Source organism: Alligator mississippiensis, chromosome 6 (genome assembly GCF_030867095.1).
Source record: "Alligator mississippiensis isolate rAllMis1 chromosome 6, rAllMis1, whole genome shotgun sequence".
NCBI classification, from domain to species: Eukaryota; Metazoa; Chordata; order Crocodylia; family Alligatoridae; genus Alligator; species Alligator mississippiensis.
The window spans coordinates 92,646,041-92,669,719 of NC_081829.1; the positions used below are offsets into that span (position 1 = coordinate 92,646,041).

The 23,679-nt window shown below is 43.4% G+C and overlaps 1 protein-coding gene across 7 annotated transcripts in view; it reads right to left on the reverse strand.

The window, feature by feature from the left end:
• HABP2 (hyaluronan binding protein 2) overlaps window positions 1-23,679 on the reverse strand; it is a 137,962-nt gene that overhangs the window by 20,738 nt on the left and 93,545 nt on the right. For 4 of the 7 annotated variants that reach the window (XM_019485957.2, XM_019485956.2, XM_019485958.2 and 1 more), the window contains exons 1-3: window positions 22,682-22,789; window positions 6,930-6,963; window positions 189-314 (exon numbers count right to left, since the gene is read on the reverse strand). In XM_019485957.2, the coding sequence (XP_019341502.1) occupies window positions 189-314; window positions 6,930-6,963; window positions 22,682-22,750 (229 nt within the window). In that variant the 5' untranslated portion in view covers window positions 22,751-22,789. Of the gene's footprint in view, window positions 1-188; window positions 315-6,929; window positions 6,964-22,681; window positions 22,790-23,679 lie in introns of those variants that run through there. The other 3 variants (XM_059730143.1, XM_059730144.1, XM_059730145.1) reach the window with 3 other exon arrangements.

Below are 23,679 nucleotides of genomic sequence, written 5' to 3' on the forward strand. Positions count from 1 at the left end.
AAATACAATGGTGAGAACATTGCAGGCCATCTCTCCTAGCTAATCGGGATAGGACGCTGGCAGGTACAGTGAGGTGGAGAACAAGAGGAGGAAGATCGTCACGTTTGGAGTGAAGCTGTCACACTGGGGTTTTAATCCCTTTCCCCCAAAACAGTTATCAGTTGGGTGGTCCCAGCCCACCTTCATACCAGGGTGGGTAAAGTAGTTGTAGACCCAGTCAGCACTCCAGTGAGGGAGGAGGGTGTGGATGCTGTGTTGTATCTCACTAAACTCATCATAGTATTCGTAGTTATCGGTATAGATATCGGTCGTGTCTGGAGAGGGGAGAGAACCGAAAGGTCATTAAAGCTGGCATTGTTTAAAAAAAGAAAAAATCCATTCCTCAAAGCTGGCACTTTTCTGCATATGGAGGTGTCACAGACACGGATCCTACAGCCCTCTGCTTTACAAGCACACATGGCAGCTCTTGCTTGCTAACTCTGTAAGGGCTACAACCATCAGTGAGCAAGGCCGGGTATCTCAAGACAGGGAGCAGACAGACATTCCCAGCCCTATCCGTCGCAGCATTTTGGCGATGTCTCTTCTGCTGCTGGACTGGAGAGGGCTGGAGGGAATCAGGATCATCCAGCATCGGTCAGTCCTGCGGGTTTCCTGACCTGCTAGAACTGGAAACCACCTCAGATCATTGCCGGCGTGTGATATTTAGCAAATATCCACATCACAAAATCGCCAAACGTTTGGCACTTACTTACAGGCTCCCTTTTCTTGGCTCCTTCAAAGCAGGGACTGTCTCTTACTATGAGTAAAAATCTCAGGTAACACAGCCTCGCTCTCTGTTTAAACACTAGTGGCAATCAAAATGATATTATTCCAAGCGGATATAGTAGGGAGAAAGAAGGGGCTGCTTCTTGAGGGAACAATGGGTGCAAATCTAAGACTCTCCTTGCTTCACTATTATCATCTCTGTTGCATGTAATTTTTAGAAACCCCATAGACGGGAGTCCATTGTGCTGGGGTACTATACAAACATGCAAAAAAAAAATAAAAATTCAGCCCTTGATTTAAAGAGTTTTCCAGGCTTTGATCTCAGCAGTGAGTTTCCAGCATGAGAATGAACATTATGCTGTTGCTAGTAGCCATGGTGTACAGGTAACTGTCTTGAGAGCAGTCACACCGTGATGGGGCCAAGGATTTGACCGGCATCAGCATCCCTAGCACTGATTTATTTGGGCAGCCTGTACTCTCTGGCAGGTGTCACTCCAGCCAGTGAAAGACACTGAGATGGGTTTCAAAGAGAAGTTATGGTAATGAGCAGAGCTAAAATGCATATAGAGAAGAGTTACAAAGCTTCCCCCTAGGGCTGGGCCAATGGCCTTACAGATAATGCTCTGCCTTGAACTGATTATCGACAGCATTATCTTAGTTTTCTCTCCTCATTCATTCACTTGTAGCCTTTATCTTTATTCCTTCTTTGCTGCTGGGGAAAAAAAAAAAAGAAGAAAAACCCTCCACTCTTGTACAATGGATGTTTTATATTTCATATTAAAATAGAACCATCTCTTTTCCCTTCTTTTTTCCTATGCGCCAATCCCAGTTTCTCGCCAAAAAAAAAAAAGTTTCACCTCATTTATTGTTATGTCAAGACAAGACTTCTTTTTCTGGCTCATTATTTCCCGGAGCCGAGTCTCACAATATGAAAGTACTGACAGAGCGTGTGCCGGGCTGAGGATCTCGCTGGAAGATAAGGCCATTGTCTTCAGCGCGCTAATAAAGTTGAACACGATCAAGTTGCAAAGGGAAAACAAAACGAACGCTTGCCTGGGGCTCAGCCTGCGCGCTGACATTGTGCATGAGGAAAACTTTGGCTGGAGGCAGATTCTCCCCCACCCCTTTATTAAGTGCCTTTCTGCGGCATGGGGGCCTCTGTTCCTGAGCACCTCCCGACAACTGCTCTGAGGACTGGCATGGCCAGGGTCTATCGCATGCTTTGTTGGAAGGGTGCATTTACAGAAAGCCTGTGAAAGGTTAATCAAGTGATTAGCAGAGGGTTGCGGGAGGTTACAAACATGCACAGCACCGGAGAGACCTTGCAAGCATCCTGTAGATTGTGGACCTAGTAACAATAACTAGGCTGAAAGAGGTCAAGTGTTTCAACATCAATGATGGCATTTTTTTAAACGTGCTTGTAAAAGATGACATCATCATCTAATTTATTTCTGTATAAATATTAACAAATGATTTTTTATTAATGCAGCCATGAATCATTCAGGGGGCCTACAGGTGTGTTCGTTCACTTCCTAATTACAGTGTGTCGGAGCAGGCTCAATTCATCGTCAGCTCTGTCTTCTAATGGGAACGCTCCAACGTTGCCTTGCCGTCACCTGTATTAAGCCCCTGAGAATTTGAAAATGGCCTCAGGGGCACTTCACCTAAAGCTTGTCCAGTGAGGTTTAGCTAAAGCATCCCACGGGCATTTTCAAAAGCACGGAGACGTAATACACATGACGGGGAGCTGTTTTAATTAGAGCAGCTATCCAGGAAACACTCCAATTGAAAGCTCCTCCCCCCACCCTATGACTGCCCACATGGAGCATGTGTATAGGCTGTCATAGGGACTGGACCCAGTATACACTCCCCATAAATATACCCTAAGTACAAAGTCCTTTCAACTTTTAAGAGATGAAATGAGGACAGAGAGTTTGGTAAATACCTTTGGGACTGGCCACCTGAGCCCCTCATAAACATCCCTGAAGTCCCCCTTTCCTCTCCTCCCTCTGAGACACTTGAGTATCGCCACCAGTTTTCACACAAGGCACAGATAATAAAGCCAGGATTTTCAGAAAGACCCAGCCCCTCTTTGCACAGTGAAGCCGTTGGGTACCTTGAACCTTTCCATGAACCACCAGGATCCCTTTGAGGTAGAGCAAAGGGATCCTGCTTTACACTTAGGGTGCATCTACACAGAGTTTATAAAGACTCGATAAACTCTCTGAAAATCTGGCCCTGTCTTTGAGCATTGAGGACCTGGAAAAGTTTGAAAAACCTGCTCAAGATTGCAAAAGAAGACTTGCTGCAGAGCCGGAAACCGAATCTGGATCACTGATCTCTCGGTCCTGCAGCCGCCCCACAAGCTCTTCTCTCTCAGTCATGAAGCCAAAGTCACCTCCACTGTCCACTAGATCTGTATTTTTCTGTTGCTCATCTACCCAATGCTTTGCTCACTACTGGCGTGGAGGGAGAAAAATAAAAGAAAAACCCACTTGAAGGAATGACATTGTGCATCAAACTAAAACTTGTCTTCCTCTTTCTCATTGCCTCAACACTAAATAACTATTTGGCTTCTGCATCTCTGCTTTGAGAAGTGTTCCCATTCCACTTTTTAAATTATTCATAACAAGCCATAGGTTTAGTAAAGCAAAAGCAACAATTTTTTCTATCTGAGCACATAATTAACGCACAAAGTCTGATACACCGGTTGATTTAAACATATTACTGAATCAGTGTTCATTCTTTGTAAGTGCTGGAAAACCTGAACATGTTTGAAAAAAAGCAATGATCTGACATTTGTCACTGAAATGTGACTATTACATGAAATTAAATTAGACATCCTCCATGCAAATTTTCAAAGAATAACTTTCCTCTGTGTAGTACAAAAAAGCCTCCCCATAATTGATAGGCAGAGATTGACTTTTAAAGCTTCAAATCAGCTTTGAGGTTTGGGTGATCTTTTAAACTGTTCAAGCTTTCATCTGCTAGTTTTTGCATTGTCGAGACCCATCAATCAAATAATGGATTTCTGATCAATAACCTCTTATTCATTAGCTTATGTGAACTCTATTACGGAGAGAAGAGCTGTCCTGACGCTGGCAGTCACAGTTTTCTACACTTTACCTGGATCGAGCCATGGCAAATGTTCCCAGTGGGAGTATGATGAACTGGGATGTCATCTGATTCACCTGAACTGCAATTCTACTGGGCTGGAGATGCCAAGATGAGTGATAGGCACAGCTAAAATGTATCACAGATCCCCACCAAGATAACCATAGGCTTATCCAAAGTTTATTCGAGCTCTTCAGCCTCTAGGGACTTTTATCTTAAGTTACAATTCTAATCAGAACGGGCTTTCTTGAAAGGTTTCTCGCATTTCCCATTTCCAGAGCATGTGAAAACAACAGAGAAAGCCTGCTTTCTTGGGATTCCCCATTTTATTCAGAGGACCAACTCCTGCTGACTTCCATAGGACATAGATTTCACGCAAGGTGTTTTGACCCTTTTACACCTGGGCCAGGCTAGAAATAACTGAAAAGCTATCTGAAAAGCCATCGCAAAACAAATTATAAGAATAACCTGCCCATTCTAGTAACATTTCTAAGTAACTCCTACATGGTTCGGTTTGGGTCCAAATTTCAGTTTAAGCTAGAAGCCTTCTTGATGGGAAGTTCTTGCTAATAGGACTGATGAACGAATCTGTTCTTACTACTGTGAATAGTCTCACTGGAAATAATGCTGATTCATGATGGAAAGAATTCACACTTAATAAGTATTTGCATAATTTTGACCATATGCTGTGCCAACGAGATGGAGAGTTTCTTGATTTTTACAGTTTCTAACCACCACGAATAGTCTTTTTCCAAACAGAGGCATTAGTATGGGAAAGCCAGAAGTGTCCTGTAGCACCACGTAGTTCATTCTCAAAGCAATTCCAATCGCTCAAAGCCTTTATTTTACTCAGTCCAGTTCAGCGATTGCTGCTAGTTTCCATTGGCTCAGTGTTATGGTTTGTTAACATTTTGGACCATTTGTTTTACCATAGCCTGCTTATCTCTTCACCCCAGGCATTTATGGTCTTGTGACAGTTCATTCTTAGGCTGTATGAGTTACGAGCAGTGTCGACACGAGACGCTGACTGTGCAGTCGTGACTGCACAGCCATTTAGTACTTGCACACACAAGTACTAAATGACTGTACAGTAACTGGCGTTACTGTGCAGTAGTGTCCCCGAATGGCTTTTTGGTGATGCTGACTGCTCAGTATCTCGTTACTACTGCACAATAGCATTGCATCTCGCTTCGTGCCATGCAACACTACTGTGCAGTAGTAAATAGCCGCTGTGCAGTCAGCATCTTGTGTAGACGTGATCGTGGTGCCCTGGTCCTCTCAAGCACTGATGCCACTAGACTCAAGTATCATTGTTATTATTTGCAGGATGTAAGGTCTTCACCCCAAACTTTGTGCTAGGTGACTCTTTCCTCTCTAGATTATAGCAGGAGTGTGTCAAATCTTCTGTGGGCAAGATTATGTTATAAATGGATCCAAAAATTAGGTGGAAAGCTATGTGTGGTCATCTAAGCTGGCCTCTGATTTGCACATTGTACAAAACTGGTGAAGTCAATTGGTTTTCACAGGGTACTAGTCAGGGCACGTGTTGGCCAAAAGGATTGTATCCTGTAGTCATGAGATCCATGCCACTATGCTCACAGATGCCAAATTTGGGGCTCAAATACTCACATGAAACTAATTGTGGCATTTGTCTTCTTGGCACCCTCACAGTGGAAATCTCATGAGAAGAGCTCCCTTCAACCAGTAAGGGACTTGAGGCTACACCGCCTGATTCATACGACCAAGTGTAATTAGTTACACTGCTGGACTTTCAGATTTGGGTTGTCAGCAACAAGAGCCAATGAAAGTAACCCAAATATCACTGACCAATGAATACATTGGAGAAAGTTGCCATCCGTTTGCAAGAAAATTTATTAAATACATTTTCTGTCTTTATTATTAGTGATTACCAATAACACAACTGTAAAGGATAGCTTTGTCATTGACTTCAATGGGACAGAATCAGGGCATATCTGGGTGGGTGCATCTACACATGCAATTAATGCACAGTAATAAACTCCGGCACATATTGCACCGGAGTTTATTATTCCAAGGTGCTGTGTTTGAACATGCTCCTGGGACTGCAGTACATTGAGCAGGGTTGGAGCAGTCCCGGCTGACAGGGGGCTCTGTAGGTCAGGCTCCCAGCCTGGGGCTGCTCCGACCCAGCTCAACGTGCAGTGGAGGGGCTGGCTGGGATACAAGGGTACATCAGTATGGAGCTAGCCAGCAAGCATCCCCCACATTGAAGCACCTCATGCCCTAACCAGCTCCATCAGTGCCTACATGTGCATTGCTCTGGAGTAAAGAACTCCACCATAGGCTAGTACTTGTATTTACAAGTGCTAACTTATGGCAGAGTTAATTAGTTTACTCTGTCCTAAAAGCACTGCACATGCAGATGCTGAGACATTTACTGCAGAGCTAATTAGACAATTGCACATTAAATGTCTCGTGTAGATGTGCCCGGTCAACATTAAGTTTAATAACAAAGAGCCATATACTCTCTTGGTGTGCTGACCAAGGAACTGGCCTGCGCAGTATGCGTGTTGAGGAAGGATGCTTCCTAAACATTGGTCATGACACCTTTAACACCAAAGGAGCCCTCATCATTACTGAAGTCGTTCTTGCTGAATTTTGGGGAGAGGAAAGAGGAGACTGGAATCAGAGATTTCCTCCATCTGTCCACCAGCCCACTTCTTCATCTGTCTCTTTGGCAGCCGGCTGTTATCTATCTAACACGGAGAATACAACCCTGCCTGGGTTCACCAAACCCTGTATCTGTTCTCTCAGCTCCTTTCCCCCCATAAGGGCTGGGTGTAAATGACTCTCCAAGCACGTTTCAAGCAGAAGACAGAGGTGCACAATGCAAGCGTAGTGACAACTCATGCAGTTACTTAAGGACACACCTAGCTCCAAGCATGTGGGCAATTGCACCAACAGCAGCAGAATCTGAAGGGAACACCTGGGAGGATGTTGGTGAGTCGAGTCCCTAATCTCAGTGGAGTATATGTGGATTATTTAATGGGAAAAAAATCTAAACCACTTACCAGTCTGCAAGCCATCCGACAAGGAGCTGGAAAACTGCATGAGAAAAAAAAGGTACTTTTTAAGTATTTGAATACAAAGCCAATGAAAAAGCTCAGTTACAATGTGTTTCCAGTGAGCTTTATGTCCCCAGGACTTGTAACGGATGAAGCTGCAGGATTTTCCAGCAGGCTTGCCTCCCGTGTCGGCACCTACACAAAATGTCTGGCTCCCGAGGGCTCAACAACCCCCAGTTTTCAACAGCACTTGTTTACATGAGAATTGAGCTTTGAAAATCCTGGCCTGAACCCTTTTGGAAACCCAGTCTGAATGGTTCAAACTCTGTGTGTCTCCCTTCAAAGCGACCAAAACATTTGTTTAAGTAAATGTTGTTTTTGGAACTGTAGTGGCACTCAGCCCTCTGGGATGAGTCCAGGTAAGCGCTCCCAAACCTTTACATGTTTCTCTGGGACTTGATCCAGCACCCTTTGAAGTCAGGGCAAAGATTCCCGCTCACTCAAATAGGTGAAGGCTCAGCCCCTTGAAGAGTAAGCAAATACAAATCATTAGGATCCAAATATCTGGCCGAGGAGACTCACAACAATGCTAGGGCTCTGCAGAGGATTTCCAGGACTTCCTCAGTGGAAATCCCACCCCTTCCGACCTCTCCTGCAGAGCCCCAGCCTTTCCTGTTTGGACATCAGTCAGGGCCTGGCTGTGGAAGTATTAGAGGAAAAAATTGAAGCTAAGCCTTGCCAGCTCTGGGAGAGCTTGAATTGTCAGCAAAGGTTTGTCTTTAAAACAGTCTCATTGAATCCTACCTGCTGCACACATCCCTAGCAATAAGACACTAAGAATGGATTACCCTGACGGCTCATGTTGTGTTAAGATGTCCGCACTTGTCCTGCAGGTATGATATTGTAGACACGATGAGAGCGCACATAAAGATGAATGGCTGCGCTTCCTGTCCTATTACCGCTGAGGGATGTAAACACACCCAAAGCAACTAGCTTGTGTATTCATGCTAGCATGCATGGGTTAATTTGAGGTTTTTTGCTTTGTTTTGTGGTTTTAAGCCCAGTTTATTGTATGTCATCGTGCATATATATGAACAAGGCTAAAGATATATCAAGTGGGCTACTGTGGTTAACGCATGTCAAAATCTGTGGCCAATGGCACGTAAGAGAGGGAGGTAACATCTTGTCTGGCTATCTTTAATCCTCAACCTGATTGATCAAGTGTCCAGTTACAGCTGGGTTGACAGCACAGCCTTTGGCCTGGGTCCAGAGCAGGGCCCAACCCTGCAGCTCTTAAGCTGTAACACACACACACACACACACACACACACACACACACACACACACACACACACACTCATCTCATTATAAAATGATATAGTATGAGGAGTACAAACAATATAAAACAAACACCTACTCCCCAGCACACAGGTGAATTCCTAGGTTGCTTTATATCATCTCACAGATCTATGAGACACTGATGTTTAATGAATTGCTCAAATGATGCAGAAAACACCATGTGATGACTAGCTTGAATATACAAAATACTTTGCTTTGGGCGTGTTTGTGTCCCTTTGTGTTTGTAACCGAGGGAAGAGAGTCTTCAGCTCTATACTTTTCACTGACTTCAATGAGAAACGAGCAGAGCTTAGCAAAGGTAAGAGAACAAAGGCCCCTGGTGCAGCTGCAATTAAATAAGGTGCTATATGAGCATGTTTCTAAACCCTGGGATGATGCACAGTCATCCAATGCCTTCAAATGACTAACCATGATGACGCCCGCAACAACAATGCTGTAAACACATGGCACCTGGTAGATATTCCCTGAGTTCAGGTACAGACGTCACCAAATTCCTTGCTATAGCCCACACACGAAGGGGACTGTATAAACAAGAAGAATAATCCTTTCTGCAATGAGTTCAAAGCTGGACTGGAAGACGAGTCTACACCAAAATCCAGAAACCAGAACTATTCTGTTTCTGGCGAAATACATGAAACAAGCCAGGCTTGTTGGAATAGACAGTCTCTAAAAAGCAAAGCATTCCTCTTTCCCCATTTGTTGTGGGCGTGTTTGTTTTTTTTCACATATTTTCTGCTCTTGCCTATTCCCATCATTCCCTGTCTATCTGAATCAGAGGCCTGCTCAGCTTTTATGCCCTGATTCATCCACCCTCCTTTTTCTCCCCACCCCCCAAAAAACCAAACATAAACCAAAGCTTCTTTTTAAGCATGTGTTTGGGTCCTTCATTATTTAGCAAAGCATGGGAGCCCATACTTGGGGGGTCTTCGGTGGGATTTCAGTTGATGCTTACAGACAAGCCTGGTGAAACCCTTTGCACTGGTCCACCCCTCAGCTTCTCTGCGTGAAGAATGGAGATGCTCTCACAATGAGTAAGGAAGGTTATTTATGTCAAGAAAAGGCCAAGTGGCCCTTCCCTCCATGGCACCTAGCTCAGAGATGATGCCTTTTTTGTTTCTAGGTCTCCACAAGCGCTAGGCATCTAACACATCCTCTCCCTTGAACATATCTTATACCAGAGGTATATATAACAAGCAGTCTTTGTGCCCTGGGCAGTGGCCAGGACAGTGGTAGCAGCAGGGCTGGTAGCATCAGCGGCAGGCAACCTTATGCCCCCTCTGGGGGTGGTGCACCACTCTTCTACCCCCTACTTAGGCTACTGACTTAAATAAAGAAGAAAAGCAGGCAGTGGAGGGGAATACTTGGTGTACATAACACTCCTCTCCACCTAATGCAAGGGCATCATACTCTATTACATCGTAGATGATCTGAGTAAGTCCATAACTTCTTCAGGGCATAGCTGCTCTGTTACATTCTTGAGCATGTCGGCTAATGGGGCCCAATCCCGTAGGGAGGCCTTTCCCTATCCTGCAATGCAGCTACGAACTTAATTTTCAGAGAGCTGCAGGAATGTTATCCTCTGCTTTCTAAGGAAAAGTCCTGTTAGAGTCTGACTCTAAGCATTAAATATTATTTTATACTAAAGCACAGGGGCTGCATTTTCCTTCAAGTTACCCGATTGCAACCCTAATGACTCGGCTGCACTAACGCAACGGAGGGAAGAACTCGCCTCTCAAATCTGCAGTGCTTCTCCTCCGTTTATTCACTACATCTGATCATACACCAAACTGCACTGGCTTGAAGGCATTTACAGGCCCCAAATCAGATTTTTTGCCTGTACAAAATCTTCTGAAGAGCTTTGCTTTGGAGGGCACAGAAAAAACTCAACTCCTTTCCCCACACCACGGTCTTGATCTTGCCCTTTCATCAGTGCCTTGAGTTGCTGTGTGATGCGCGAAACAACAGGAGAGTCGAGTTTTTAAGATTCCCAGCAACGTGTAGTGGAAAGGACTGAACTTTTCGGTTTTAGGTGTTTAAGCCTCGTGGGTTGCTATCCATTTTATGGCCAGCAGAGGGGGCACGTGCCCTTTAATCAAACTCTAATAAAACAAGTCAGAAGCAGGATTCAAACAAAAGAAGAAAAAAAAATAGATTCTGGGGTTTGTTTCACCAAACATTATCGTTTCTGCAGCTCGACACTGATACTTTGTGTTCTCAAGAGGCAAAAAAAAAAAAAAAAGAAACAAAAAAGTGCTGAATATGTGAATCTTGCTCTTACCGAGTCTGTAGAGACTGAGGATGAAGCTAAAAAAATTCAGAGAGACCTCATTTTAAATTTTATTACTTCAGTCTCATAAAAATAAAAAAGCCCTACAAAAAAAAAAACCTGGAAGAGGCATTTTATCTTGTTAGAGGTATATTGCTGAGTATGGAGTCACTTCTATCTTGACTTGCTAGAGAGAGGATTAGGGGGGAAAAAATGGCTGAAATGCAAAATTTAGACAGGCCTTCATAATAGGAGTAATAATTGTTAGGATTTTTTCCCAGGCTTCAGTTTCTCCAAAGGACTGATGCACATTAGCTAATTAATTAGATTTGGAACAGAAAGGTTAGACACTGCGGATGAAGAGGACGTCTTCTGTTTTCATTTTTGGATACGTTCTAACCTCTGGAAAATGGAGGATTTGGCTCATGCAATACAGCAGGACTCAACAGTCATGCCCGGACTCCGAGCTTTGTGTACCCGTGACCAAACCGGTCAGCCTTTTCTCACGCAAAGGGTGGGTTTAAATCTTTATGTCCGAGTAAAGACTCCAGGAATCGATTCTGAGCTCACGGGAAATTCTTCGGTGCCCCGAGAGCATTATGCAGTGGGCGACACTGATTATGGTGTAGGGGCAGGCCTGATCATTACTATGATTAAAGTCGAGAAATAATTGGAAGAGAAAAAGAAACCGAGAAACAGGCGTTATAAAGGAGGCAGCGCAGGAAAGACACTGTTGTGGTACCCAAGGCTGGACTTAGGCAATGGGACTCACCGAACTAACTGATCCATTTGCTTAGCTGAGATATCTCCCAAAGTATCTCGCTGTCCTTAGGGGAGATTGAAGCCTTGCTCCTGCCTGGAGGACTGAGGGGAATAAGGTGGCTGTGTTGGGAGCTGTAAGGCAAAGGTCTCTTAAGTGTTTTGCCTATTTAAGGATAAAATGACTCAAAGGGTGTTGGTTTAGGGAGTCCCAAGCCCCTTACGCAGGAGTATCTCATCCTCGCAGGTGTATATGAGAGAGCGCTATGTTTGTATCGTATGTCCTTTCTATGCACGCTGGGGGGATAAAGCAACTACCCCAATTCCTAGCATGTTTATGAAAAGGTGGCTGGAGAGGGGCCCACAGGACAGCAAGCCCTGTGGGGCAGATACAGTAATACTATGACACCAGGAGGCCAAATTGCATAATAAACCCACCGTTCAGGTGAGGTTTTCTAAATTTGCTGGTGAACGTGGGCTCATTTCCCACCAGGTCCCAGCTGGACCTGGGGGCGAGAGTTTGGATGAGAGATGGGCACCACTGGGATGAGTTTTGGAAGCATCCCTGCAGCAAACAAGCACTTGTAGAAAGGTTGGTAGTTTTAAGACAAAAATATACCAAGAGTAGGCCAATAAAAGCTGGCAAAATGCCCTGCAAACAGGATGTATTGACTTTCCCAGGGCTCCTGTTGTGCACAGGAGCAGGCAGTAAACACCTGGCTGTTTGCTGTCCATTCTTTCTGTGCAGAAAATTCACTCATTGATTTGCTACCAGACCCTCTCGGGGGGTGAGAAAGTGAACTCCAGGGGTCCTTCTTTGGAGAAGTCATGGGAAGCGGTGCTAAGAATGCTGGGAAACCGGGAAGTAGGACTGGCTGCCAGCATCTGCATTGCCAGGTTACAGTGGGGAAAAAAAGGCTGAAAACTCCAAAGCAGATGCAATGGTATAAATTAATTAGAAAAGCTTAAATATATCAGGAACAAATGCAAAGTTATAGATCTGATACCAGACCCTGAGGGAGAAATTATTCATCATAATGCAGAGATGGCACAAGCGTGCAAGAAATATTTCTGTTCTGTCTTCGGGAAAAAAGAGCAGAAAGGCATATTCACAGACTTAGAGTGACAGAGTATTTCTTTCCATTCCATCTGCAATGAATTTAAATAGTTATCAAAATCATAGGCCGCAGAACAGGGTAGGCCACCCGGGCCGTGGCCCAACCAACTTTTAGCACGTTCATTTAGCTAGCTGTGCAGTTAAAAAAAAAAAGCTATACAGTTTTAACCAGAATGACAATTGTGCATTTGTGGGTTATATAACTTAACCTGCTAAAAGTGGGCCCGGGTGGCCCACCTGATCGTGCGGCCTATGATTAAAATTAAACCCTCTGGAAGACAAAGGGCCAGATAACGTGCACCCAAGAGAACGAAAAGAATTAGCTGACGGGCTCTCTGAACCACTACTGTTTATATTAAAAGATATCTTGAACACTGGGGAAGTTCCAGAGGCTGAATAAAGGGCTATGTTGTGCCAATATTTGAAATGGTAAACGGGATGATCCAGGAAACTACAGGACGGTTAGCCTGACCTTGTTCCTAGTCCGAATGACAGGAAGCCAGCATGGGATGCAACAAGTAAACAATTTAAAAAATGGAAATGTAATTCATGCCCATAGTTTCAGGGAAGACGCATTTTGTCAACCAAATTGTTATTATTTTTAGATGGATCATAATTTTGGTGGACCAAGATAACCTTGTTAACATAATGGACTTCTGTAACCTATTGGATTCAGTCCTTGAATTCTCTGTATTCAAAGCTAATACCCGTATCAAATGGATTAAAAACTAGTTGCCTAACTGATAGACTGCAAGCAGTAATTGTTAATGGAGAATTACTACCAGACAGGGCTTTTTTGAGTGGAACCCTGCTTGGATTGGTTCTGGGCCCAATGCTATTAATTATCATTTTTAACTAGCTGGGAGAAACTCTAAAGCATTGTTGATAAAAGTTGCTGATGACACAAAAATTGGTGCAGCGGCAAATAATTATGGGGACACGTCAGTCAGTGTGATGCAGTTGCTAAGAGAATAAAGGCAACCCTTGGATGAACCAGTACATATCAAATAGTGTCGTTCCCTCTGGCTCCAGTATTAGCAAGACCATTGGAACTATGCATGCCAATGCACAGCTCAAAGGGTATTGACAAATTGGAAAGTGGTCAGAAAAGTGATCTGAAGTCTGAAATCTATGAGTGATACAAGGAGAGAGTGGAGAATTACCTTCTAGTTACCTAAGAGAAGGGTAAGAAGTGACCGCATGATCATGGTCTACCACTGTCTACATGGAAAAGAGATTTCCAATACTACAGTTCCTTTAATTTTGGAGAGCAGAGATACAATCAGATCTAGTTGAAAATTAAACAGAGACGAATTCAGACTAAAAGCATATTTTAAATGGTAAGAGTAATTAGTCTATTGAAACCGTTTACAAAGGGATATGATGAATTTGTTATCAGTAGTAGTCTTTAAATCAAAATGAGATGCCTTAACAACAGAAATGCAGAAATGCAAACAGATATTGCAAGCTTTAAGCTGAAATAAGAGTGCAGTGCTATTGTCTGTGTTACACAGCAAAGCAGAGTAGATGATCATGTGCATCTAGCCTTAAAAATCTGTGATATAACGAGAGGTGTGAGAATTACCATCTATTTAACTTACCTAAAAGAATCTATGAACAAAAAAAAAAAGTGACATTTCTTGGGCTATTTATCTTACTGCATAAGCCATGTATGGACTATTTACTTAACTCCAATAAACTGTGAAATTCTTTTATATCCTGCAGTATCCTGTAATGCCATAAGGTAAATATTGACCTTTTAGTGTGTTCCTCTGCATACAGTATAGGTGCAGAATGCTTTCTAAAAGCCCTGCAATTTTTGCTTTGAGAAAAATGTCTGCTTGATAGTAAGAGGTAAATTTTTCAGAAGCATCTCTGAGCCTGTGGACCATTTTCATCAGCAATTTAGGCAGTTAGGAGTTGCACTAAAATGCAGTGGGATTTAGTAACTTCTATGGGTGCATACAGAAGTTACATTTGTTATGCAATCGGCTCCTTTAAAGCACTTTACGGCCATGTCCTGACAGAAGTGCATGGCTGCAGAGTGCTTTACGAGTCCCAGATTGTGCAGCAAATAACCCCCATTATATGAGAGTATATGGGTGGACTGGAGCCCCACCCCCCCACCTTAGGGGGATCCAATCCACCTGCCCCCCTCTCCAGCACAGGCTGGGCAAGCCCCAACCTGAGCTCCCTCCCTTCCTTTCTCCCCCATCATGTAGACAGCACTGGAGCTGGGACAGCAGGGAACGGGGCTAGGGGAGAGAAGCTGCAGACATGCAGCTCCTTGGCTAGATCACCTTCAAAGCAGAGCTGGATCCCACACCCTCCTGACCCAACTGTGGGTCAGTTTAACTCACGAACATCTGATGGGTCAGGAGTCATCCTAACTCATGGCACTTCTTGTGAAGCTCCACGAATTAGACCAGGGAGCTGCACATCTGTAAGTGCCCTAAGTGTCTATGGGCAAGACTTCTACTGCCAGACTTAGTATGCAGTAAACTAGGGCATGAACTTCCAGCAAACACTAATACCATATACAGATGCTAACAGCTTTACAAAGGTCAGCTCCATTTGACACGGCATACTCCATTAGCAAAGAAGAGTCTATGCAAGTCAGTGTGCACATGCTGAGTTAGTAAGCTGCAATGCATGGAGCTACTTTTAATGGGGACTAAGAGTGCCCACATAGGTAGTGTGGGGTAGCTGGTGCAATGTGAATTTTTACCTAGGCTACTGAGCATTAACCATCTGGTACAGACTAATCCTATGTTTTGTGGGGAATTAGAAGCCTCTGTTTTTCAGAAACTTTACCTAATGGTACACTTCATCCTCTCATCCCTAAACTTTCCCATGAGAATTTTGTCACCCCTCACTGCATGCTGTACACACAGAACCTGAATGGGTACCTCAAAGATCAGTAGAAGATCAGTAGAAGAAGATCAGTAATTGCATATTAAAAAAAACCTCAAGAGGGATCCAGAATGCAGGTTACCTAAAATCTACAGAAGGATACTTGAGAAACTTCTTGGCACTGGGTATGAAAAATCCCTGTCATAATAGGTGCCTGACACCAACTACATTTATTGTGCAATTAACTGCATTATACAATTTTTTTAGACATGTTACACATGCAAAGTAATTAATGCACAATAAAAATGGCCAACCAGCCACAAAGACATTGCTTGAAAAATGATATTTTTTGGAGCTGGTTTCTATCATGCTTTAATATGAATGTGTGGCATATCACGTATCAGGTGTTAGGTCTTTCCTCCAACATCCCAAAGTACACTGCTCTCTCCCCCCACTCACTGGTCACCTATCAGCCAATGCTGACAAGCAGCTGGCTGGCAGCATGAGCGTATGTGGGGATGGGGTCAACATCAGGCCTGGGACAGCCCCAGTCCCAATACTGAAAATGGGCTACAGAGGGAGCAGGTTGCAAGGTTCCCCAGAGTTGAGGGGTTCCCCTTGCCAGGAACCTGGCAAGCCCCACACTCAAGTATTAGGGAGCAGGGCACAGGCAAGTCTGGAACAGTCACCTGAAAGATGGGCGAAGTCCAGGAGCTAGGTTCCCAGGGAGTCAGAATGAGAGCTGGGATCACAAGCCAAGCCAAAGTCAAGATGTGCCTGCTAGGAGTCAACACCAGAACAAGGAGCTGAAGCCAGAATTAGGATACTCCAGAAGTCAGAAGCAGGAGCCAAGAAACAAAACCAAAGCTCTGATAAGAAAAAGCACAAAGCGCACAGAGGTCAGGAGCAAGGACCTTCAGTCTTTACCCAGATGGAGTACTTCAGGCTGGGCTTAGTTTTTAAAGGCTGAAGAAGGTAGAGCCTGTGTATCCTCAGAGGACTGACTGCTCTGACTGACTCATTAGGGCCAGCTGGGCATTGTAGGTGATATCTGTTTCCCTGCAGCTACAGGGGATGAGCTGCCCTGAATTTCGGATTGACAACAGCTGGGCCCAGGGCTCTGATCTGGCCTCATGACACCAGCCGCTTTTCCTGCCTCAGCCTGCAGTCTCTGAAGGGGCTTCAGGACAAGGCACTTTAAAAGGCCAGATTGCAGGAAGCTGGGCTGAACATACAGATTTTAGACATCCCAGGGCTGCACTTGCAACTGGTTGACCCCAGGACTGTCCCTAGGCCAGCTGACACCCAGCTGATTGTTGACCTTGACCCTGGACAGCCCAGAGTCTTGAACCAGACCCACAGCTGGGCTCAAGAATCAGCTGATTGTCAGACCAGTCCAGACAGCTTGGGGTATTGAACTGGCCCTGGGACAGTAGAGTCAGCTGATAGTCAGACCTGGCCCAGGACAGCTCTGGGATCTCAAACTAGAACTGACACTGTCTGGGGCCTGGTTGATTGTTGGACCAGTCCTAGACAGTCCAGGGTCTGGAGCCTACTGAAGGCAGGAGGCAGCCCTGGGTCTGAGATAGAGCCATGCCCTGCTTGATCTGCATCTCCACAGTTGTGTGACTGGGGTCAGAGAAACGTCGCACTTCCTGCCACACACATCTGGAATGGCAGAAGGTGCAATGGTTGAGATGGGGCATAACATTTCTCCAAACCCAATCATACTATTGTTTCAACATCTACCAGGGGCTATAGAAACAGCAAAATATATACCGGATGCAAAACCTAAAAGGACAGTGGTCTCACTAGCAGCTGTTAAAAAGCAGAACACAATAGGCCACAGAGAGCAAGAGAATGAAGCTGTGAAAAACTAATGTCACTAAGTGCAGGACGTGGAATTTGACAGCATAGGACATACGCACTTGACCACAGACTTGGAGATCAGTCATTGTACATTGCAACCATAAGCGATGCAGAATGTAAACTGAAACCTAAGGAAGAATATTTGAACAACTTCTGTCCATTATTGACATTAGGCATGAAAGAGCTGTCATAGTACAAACAACTGCCTTTCCACGGTGAGGCTCTTGTTCATGCCGATAGCTCTCAGTGGGATCGTTTGTCTTTCTGCCAAACCAGAAGGGAATCAGTGACTGACTATCTAACTAGTTTCCAAATTCTTGGCTGCTACTGTGTAGGATGGCAACATTCCTAATTTCTAAGAGAAGGTGACTTTTCTAGCAGTAAGACCCTATCACTCAGCCAACACCATAACTGGTGTTCGGCCAGCATGTGTTCCCATGGGGAACAAATATGTAATATTATTCTTATAGTTGAAAATAGTTCGCTTTAAGGACTCTGTCATAGCCACGAGGTTCCAGGTACCTCTCTGTCTTACTAAGAGGTATTCCATTAAAGCCTTTGAGCAGAAAAGTCAACCAACTCTATTTCAATGGGATTTCCATGCTGAAATCTCTTTGCTTGCCTTAGGGGATGATGGAACATGTGCCTGGTTTCAGAACATCCACAGCTGAAATTGCCTAATGTCTTTATTTCCATAATTACTAAGTGGAAGCCTTTTCTTGATTTAGCATCTGATATGGGAGTCCCTTGGGACCGAGGAGAGAGCTGAAGGCATGGCTATTGGAGGCACTACTGAAAAGAGTGTCTGCTTGTGGGCTGCCGGCTACTGTATTGCAAGAGGTTTAGGTTTGCAAGTTGATCTTCTTGCTTTGAGAACCCGCTTGGAAATGTGTGGTTGCTTTGGAAGTGGCTCTGTTGCGGAGCATGTGGATTCGTGCTCTCACGAGGAAATCGGGCTGCATTTCAGGAGCCAGGAGAAGAGGAAGAAGCTACACAATCTGTTTCAACAGGGCTACAGATCCTATCACCTAACATGAGTGCTGTGCATCATCAAACACTTTTTCAGGCTGTGCTAAGAACGGAGGTTATTCTGTTAGACTTCAAGCTTATGCAATGTCATTAAAGTCCCTTTAGTTACCAGTGATATCAACCCTCGTGCTTCAGGGCATAAGCTGATTGCCTTCAGGGGTCAGAAAGGAATGTTTCCTTCTACGATAAAGCATTGCACAATTAGCTAGGGGCACTATGAAGGATTTTTTTGCTTTTCTGTAGCATCGGTTAAGCTTAGGCCAGTGCCGTAGAGAAAAGATGTTGTGTTTGATTGACCATGATCGATGCTGGTTTGACAATTCACATTCCTCTATACTGCGATTTGTTTTAGGACACAATAGAGCACACCCCAGTATGCGAATGACACCGTGCCTTGAACAGACCAGGAGCACAAATTCACTTCATCAGCGTGCTCTACTGACAAGGGCAACAGCCATCGGGATGACTTGTCACACAAGACTGACCTTGGGGACTTCATAGGTAGTTACAGTAAATGCGTGTCCCCTGTGGTTCAGCCATTAGAGAGATCCCTGATACACACCAAAGAGTGGGGTTTTTAGTCTTAATTCTATATTTTAATTCACAGTTCGCTATCAAATATACAGGAGATGAATAAAGTGGGCATATTTGTGGTCTTATTTTTGTCGAGTTTGGATATTAAGGATGGAATTCTTTTCCCCAAGTGCCTTTTGGTGGGATTTTTGTGTTTACACAGGTGTAACTGGTTTCTGTTCAGGTAAAATTGAACTGAACTCACAGGAGAATTTTGGCCTACACACATCGGGAATTGTGTTAGTTTCTGACTGATGCGGTGAGATCTAATGTCTAAAATATTTTTTGGTTATTGTTAAAATATAGCAGAAGCCATTTCATAATTGGGTAAAGTAAATGGATAAAAGCTCCTCAAACCAGAAACTATTAAAATTAAAAAATGAAGAAGTAGGGAAAGGGAAGGAGGGAGAGAGAAAACTTGAATTTAACTTTTTCTCTGAGTTCAGCAGGAGTGTCAAGTCCATTATTTTTTGACTCCACTTATTTTCAGAGCAACCTCTTATTTTTTTATTTTTTTTTGGAACAAATCATTAAGGCAAAAATGTCCTCTCGTAACATGTTTGTCATGTAATGGTCACGTCACAGCAATCCATCCCTTTTTTTCTCTGGGATTCATGCCAAGTGCTAAGCCAGAAAACCTTGTTATATTAATTATGAAGAAAAAACATGTTTTATTAAAAACTAGCCTGCTGAATATTCTGTCGTGCTGCTTTTCAGTGACAGCAGAATTGCGTTTGCATTTTAGAAACGTTAATAACTTTTCGGGGTGGAGATACATAGTCTATTTTCCTTAGCGATGTTTACAGGGAAGTGGGATTAAACCTGTCAAAGCTAATTAACGAATCTACTATTTAAGAGTAGTTAGGCAAATTTGTAAGAGATTTGAAGTTGGGCTAGGCTTGCCACGCTGGAATTGCTGGAATTAAGGCAACCTCTTCGTTGTGAGCTAGCTCGGATCGGATTGTGTTGTCACATCTACAAAACTGACATAGACGTACCGTAGTATTGATCCCCGTAGCACGTTGTCAAATGCATGTGTGGATCAAGTGTGCTGTATCCATTGCGGTTGGTGGACGGATCGTCCTAATGATACACCAATTAATAAAAACCCTATTGTGTTGTGCCAAATCACTGATCATAAATTCACCAGTCGGGTCAAAAACGCTTCCTTGACTCCATTCGAAAAAAAAAAATGATAACGCTCTCCACAGGGATCTTTATATAGTTCTCCCAGAGGACTCAATTTAAAGGTGTCAACATCCAGAATTTTGGAATGAATTGCAACGAACATGAAATTGTGCAAATTATTAAAAGCAGAAGGAAAAATCGAAAACCTTTCAGAAGAAAATCTACATGATCAAAGTGCTTGGAGGAACAGAAGTGCTTTTTAACAGTTACTTTTAACTACTCTTTGGGTATGTCTGCCCTATGGTGACATTGTTACTGTGCCGTGCTTTAGTACTTCCTTTTGGAAGTACTGTACTAAAGCACGGCTCAGTAACCATCCATACTGTGCCATATGCCCGGTGCATGGTTAACTGCCCGTACTGCACTGAATGCACAGTTATTTTTAGCAGCTACTTCAGCATAGCGGCACGCTATATTGAGGGAGCGTGCTGCTACAGCAAAGTAGCTGCTGGACACGACTAGACACCCATGTATGCTATGTATGATGATGTAGCATCATGTGTCGATGTGCCCTTTGCTTCCGAGTCATTATTTCATTTTCTTTAAGGACAGAGTGAATAGATCTGAAAGAGTTTTGATACACCAGGGATTTGGTGCTCCCTAGCCATGTTGAATATATTGTTATTAATCTTTTCCTCCTGATGTTGGAGATGTAAAATTTTGGGGTTTGTTAACAGAGAGGAACTTTGTCTTAGTAACTCTGGAGCTCTCTGGCGGGTGGTTCACTCTTGGTACCAAAGCTGAATACCTTATTTATGAGAAATAAACAGACCTTTTGCCCACAATTATCCCCATTGAAATCAATGCAATCATTTGCCTGGTAAAATGCTCCTACATCTCAAGATATCAGCATCTAATCCTAATGTACCACATTAATCTATGACGCTTTCTGGTTGATATTCACTCCTTTGCTGAAGACCCTCACAAGCCTGATACCTCTCTTAAAAACCGAGTCCCTTTTTGGATGCCACTTCATTGCATAAACTATCTGACCAGGGGTGGATTTGGCTGTTTTTGGGCAAGCCTGCAGAACAGCCAAGTTCAGACATCCCACTGGCCCATAATTGAGTACTTAAATCCTTTCCATAACAGCAGTCCCTGTGAAACCACCTCATCCTTCCTAAGGCACCCAGCAACACTCCTGGACTGCAGAAGGAGGACTTCTTTTTGAACCCCTGCCGATGATTGGCTTACTCCGTGAAGTATCCAGATTGAGAGCCCTGTCTTCTCATTGTCACCAGTTTAGTGCTGGTTGCTATTTTGACTTCTTATGGTTTGACCAAGAATGAAGTCAACAAAGTAAAAAAGAACAGACCCTAATACCTTATATATGGAAAACAAAACAACACTTAAAAAACCAACCCTTGCTAAACTCTTTGCCTTACTAAATCACATGGGAGGTGGTTTCATAAGATTATGCAAAGTCAATAAGGTTTTGCCTTTTTTTGTTGCAAACATCCACTCTTTCATTTCCCGTGGCCTTAGATGGCATTGTGGGACTCTTTTTTACAAAAGCACTGAACTGGCTGCCTTTGTATTTATCTCCTTAAATAAAATGACCAAACAGGACTTTTTAATTTATCCTTTTATGGAAACTGTCTCTTCCCCATAAAGTCCGAGATGTATCACTAGCCATATGGGATGTTTAGCTAAATCATGAACATGTGTGTATCCCATGACACTGTACTAACACCGCAATTTCAAAACCCACTAACCTTCACCAGAATTAGCTTAAACAAAGTCCAACGTTTTGTTTAACAATACACAAACACCACCAAACACCCATGCAACCCTGCATGTTTCATGACTCCTTCCCCAAAAACCCTCTGAAATGATGAAGGTTTCCAGCTACAAGGACCACATATCATGATTTGAATGGTTTTTGTATTATTGGGACCTGAGACTTGTAGGTTTCTGAGCAACATCTGATTAAATACATGGCACAGAACCCCTATTGTATGGATTATTATTATATGAATAATAATAATAATAAAGGAGGAGTCAATACTAGATCAATTGGATCTAGTTGTTCTGGATTGTCGGGTATGAGGGCAAACTAAAGCTGATTTTGAACATGTCTTTACTGAGCAGAATACGCAGTAATATATACATGCTTTCCTAGTGAAAACCATGGTATGGATGATGCACAGAAGAACATGGACCACAAAGTTGACAGCCTGAAGAGGGTAGTATCCTTATTTATTAATTATGCAGCATGCGGGCCTGTGGGCCCACAGGTGCTGTGCAAACACAGAATAAAGTTGGTATCTGCCTTCTCTGACCTACAATCTAAGATAACAGGTGGATACAGACAGGCTGGTGGACAAGGGACTATGAGGAAACAAGGCAAAACTGTTTAACCATTGTCAAATATTTACTGCATTTTGTAGCAGATTTTCACCAGTGGGAGATCTGTCCCACAGTGTTTGTTAGACATGATGACACCCACCTGCTTCTTTACTGTCTCTCCAGACATAGTCCAACACTGCTCCATCTTTCAACTTACGTTCTTATTACATTTTTCTTCTCTGTCCTCTTGCCCCTGGAGACTCACCTACATGAGATGCCATCTCAGTAATGCTTGAGGGTTTCACATGTTTAGATCCACAGTATTCCAGTGGATTTGTATTTAGACTAACCAGTACTTTTAGTCCCTGACACGCAGCTAATCTTTGTAAGCAATAGGTAACAGTTCTGCAAATAACTGAACGTGGCTATAGAGGCAAAGAGCTGAAGTATACTTACACAGAAAGGTGCATTCCCCAGTAAAATGATCACAGGAAAAAACAGAAAGGACACAACACCGTTAACCATCCTTACACTCCCAATGTTTTCCTCAAATGAGTTTTCACTTGTTGTCCATGTCCCCACCTCCCCCCAGTCAATCTATAATGGTTAAAAAGTGAGTTATCCAATGCAAATAATTAACTATGCCTCCAATATTGCTTAATAGTTAATGCTTGGTCAACAGTCTATCTTGTTTGAAAAATTGCTACCTCTGAATCCTGTCCAGGTGATCCTGACTTGACAACTGGCAAACATGTCAAAACAGTGATGCACAGGCTGCATCGACACATGTGCTTTACTGTGTAGTGGACTGTAAAGCATCACCATCTACATATGAATTGATATTAAGATGCAGTAAACTAAGTAACTCCACCATAAGCTAGTACAGGGCGTGTCTACACATGCCAATTTAAGGTGCATTAGCTATTTTTAAGGCACATTAAGGGCACAGGTCCACATGTAGGTAATGCACCTTAAAAATGCGATTTTAGGCTATTTGTGTCTAAATTCGTGCCTAAATTTAGGTGTGAATAGCTAAAGTGCCTTAATGCATGTGTAGATGTGCTCAGGCTCATTAAAGCTGTGTATGTTGACTGATTTGGGACTAACAAAAGCTGGAATTATTATGTTATGGTCACGGCTAGAAATCCCTACCAAGATTATGGCTCCCATTGAGCTGTGAATTGTAAAGACATCTAAGAAGATAGTCCCTACTACAAAGAGCTTATGGCAGTGATTCTCAACCAGGGTGCCTTGAGATACTTTCAAGGGTGCCGCTGCAATGTTAGTAGGTAGGTGTGCAACCAGGACTCACAAGATAGGAACCTGTAGTGTTAAAACACTCTGATCTGTTGTCTTTCTCAGGCCTTTGCAACAGAATTATTGCTTAATAAGGGGAAGAAAGAAAATATTGATTAGACGCTCATTAGGTCAGCATCCGTCCTCTGGTCACTTAT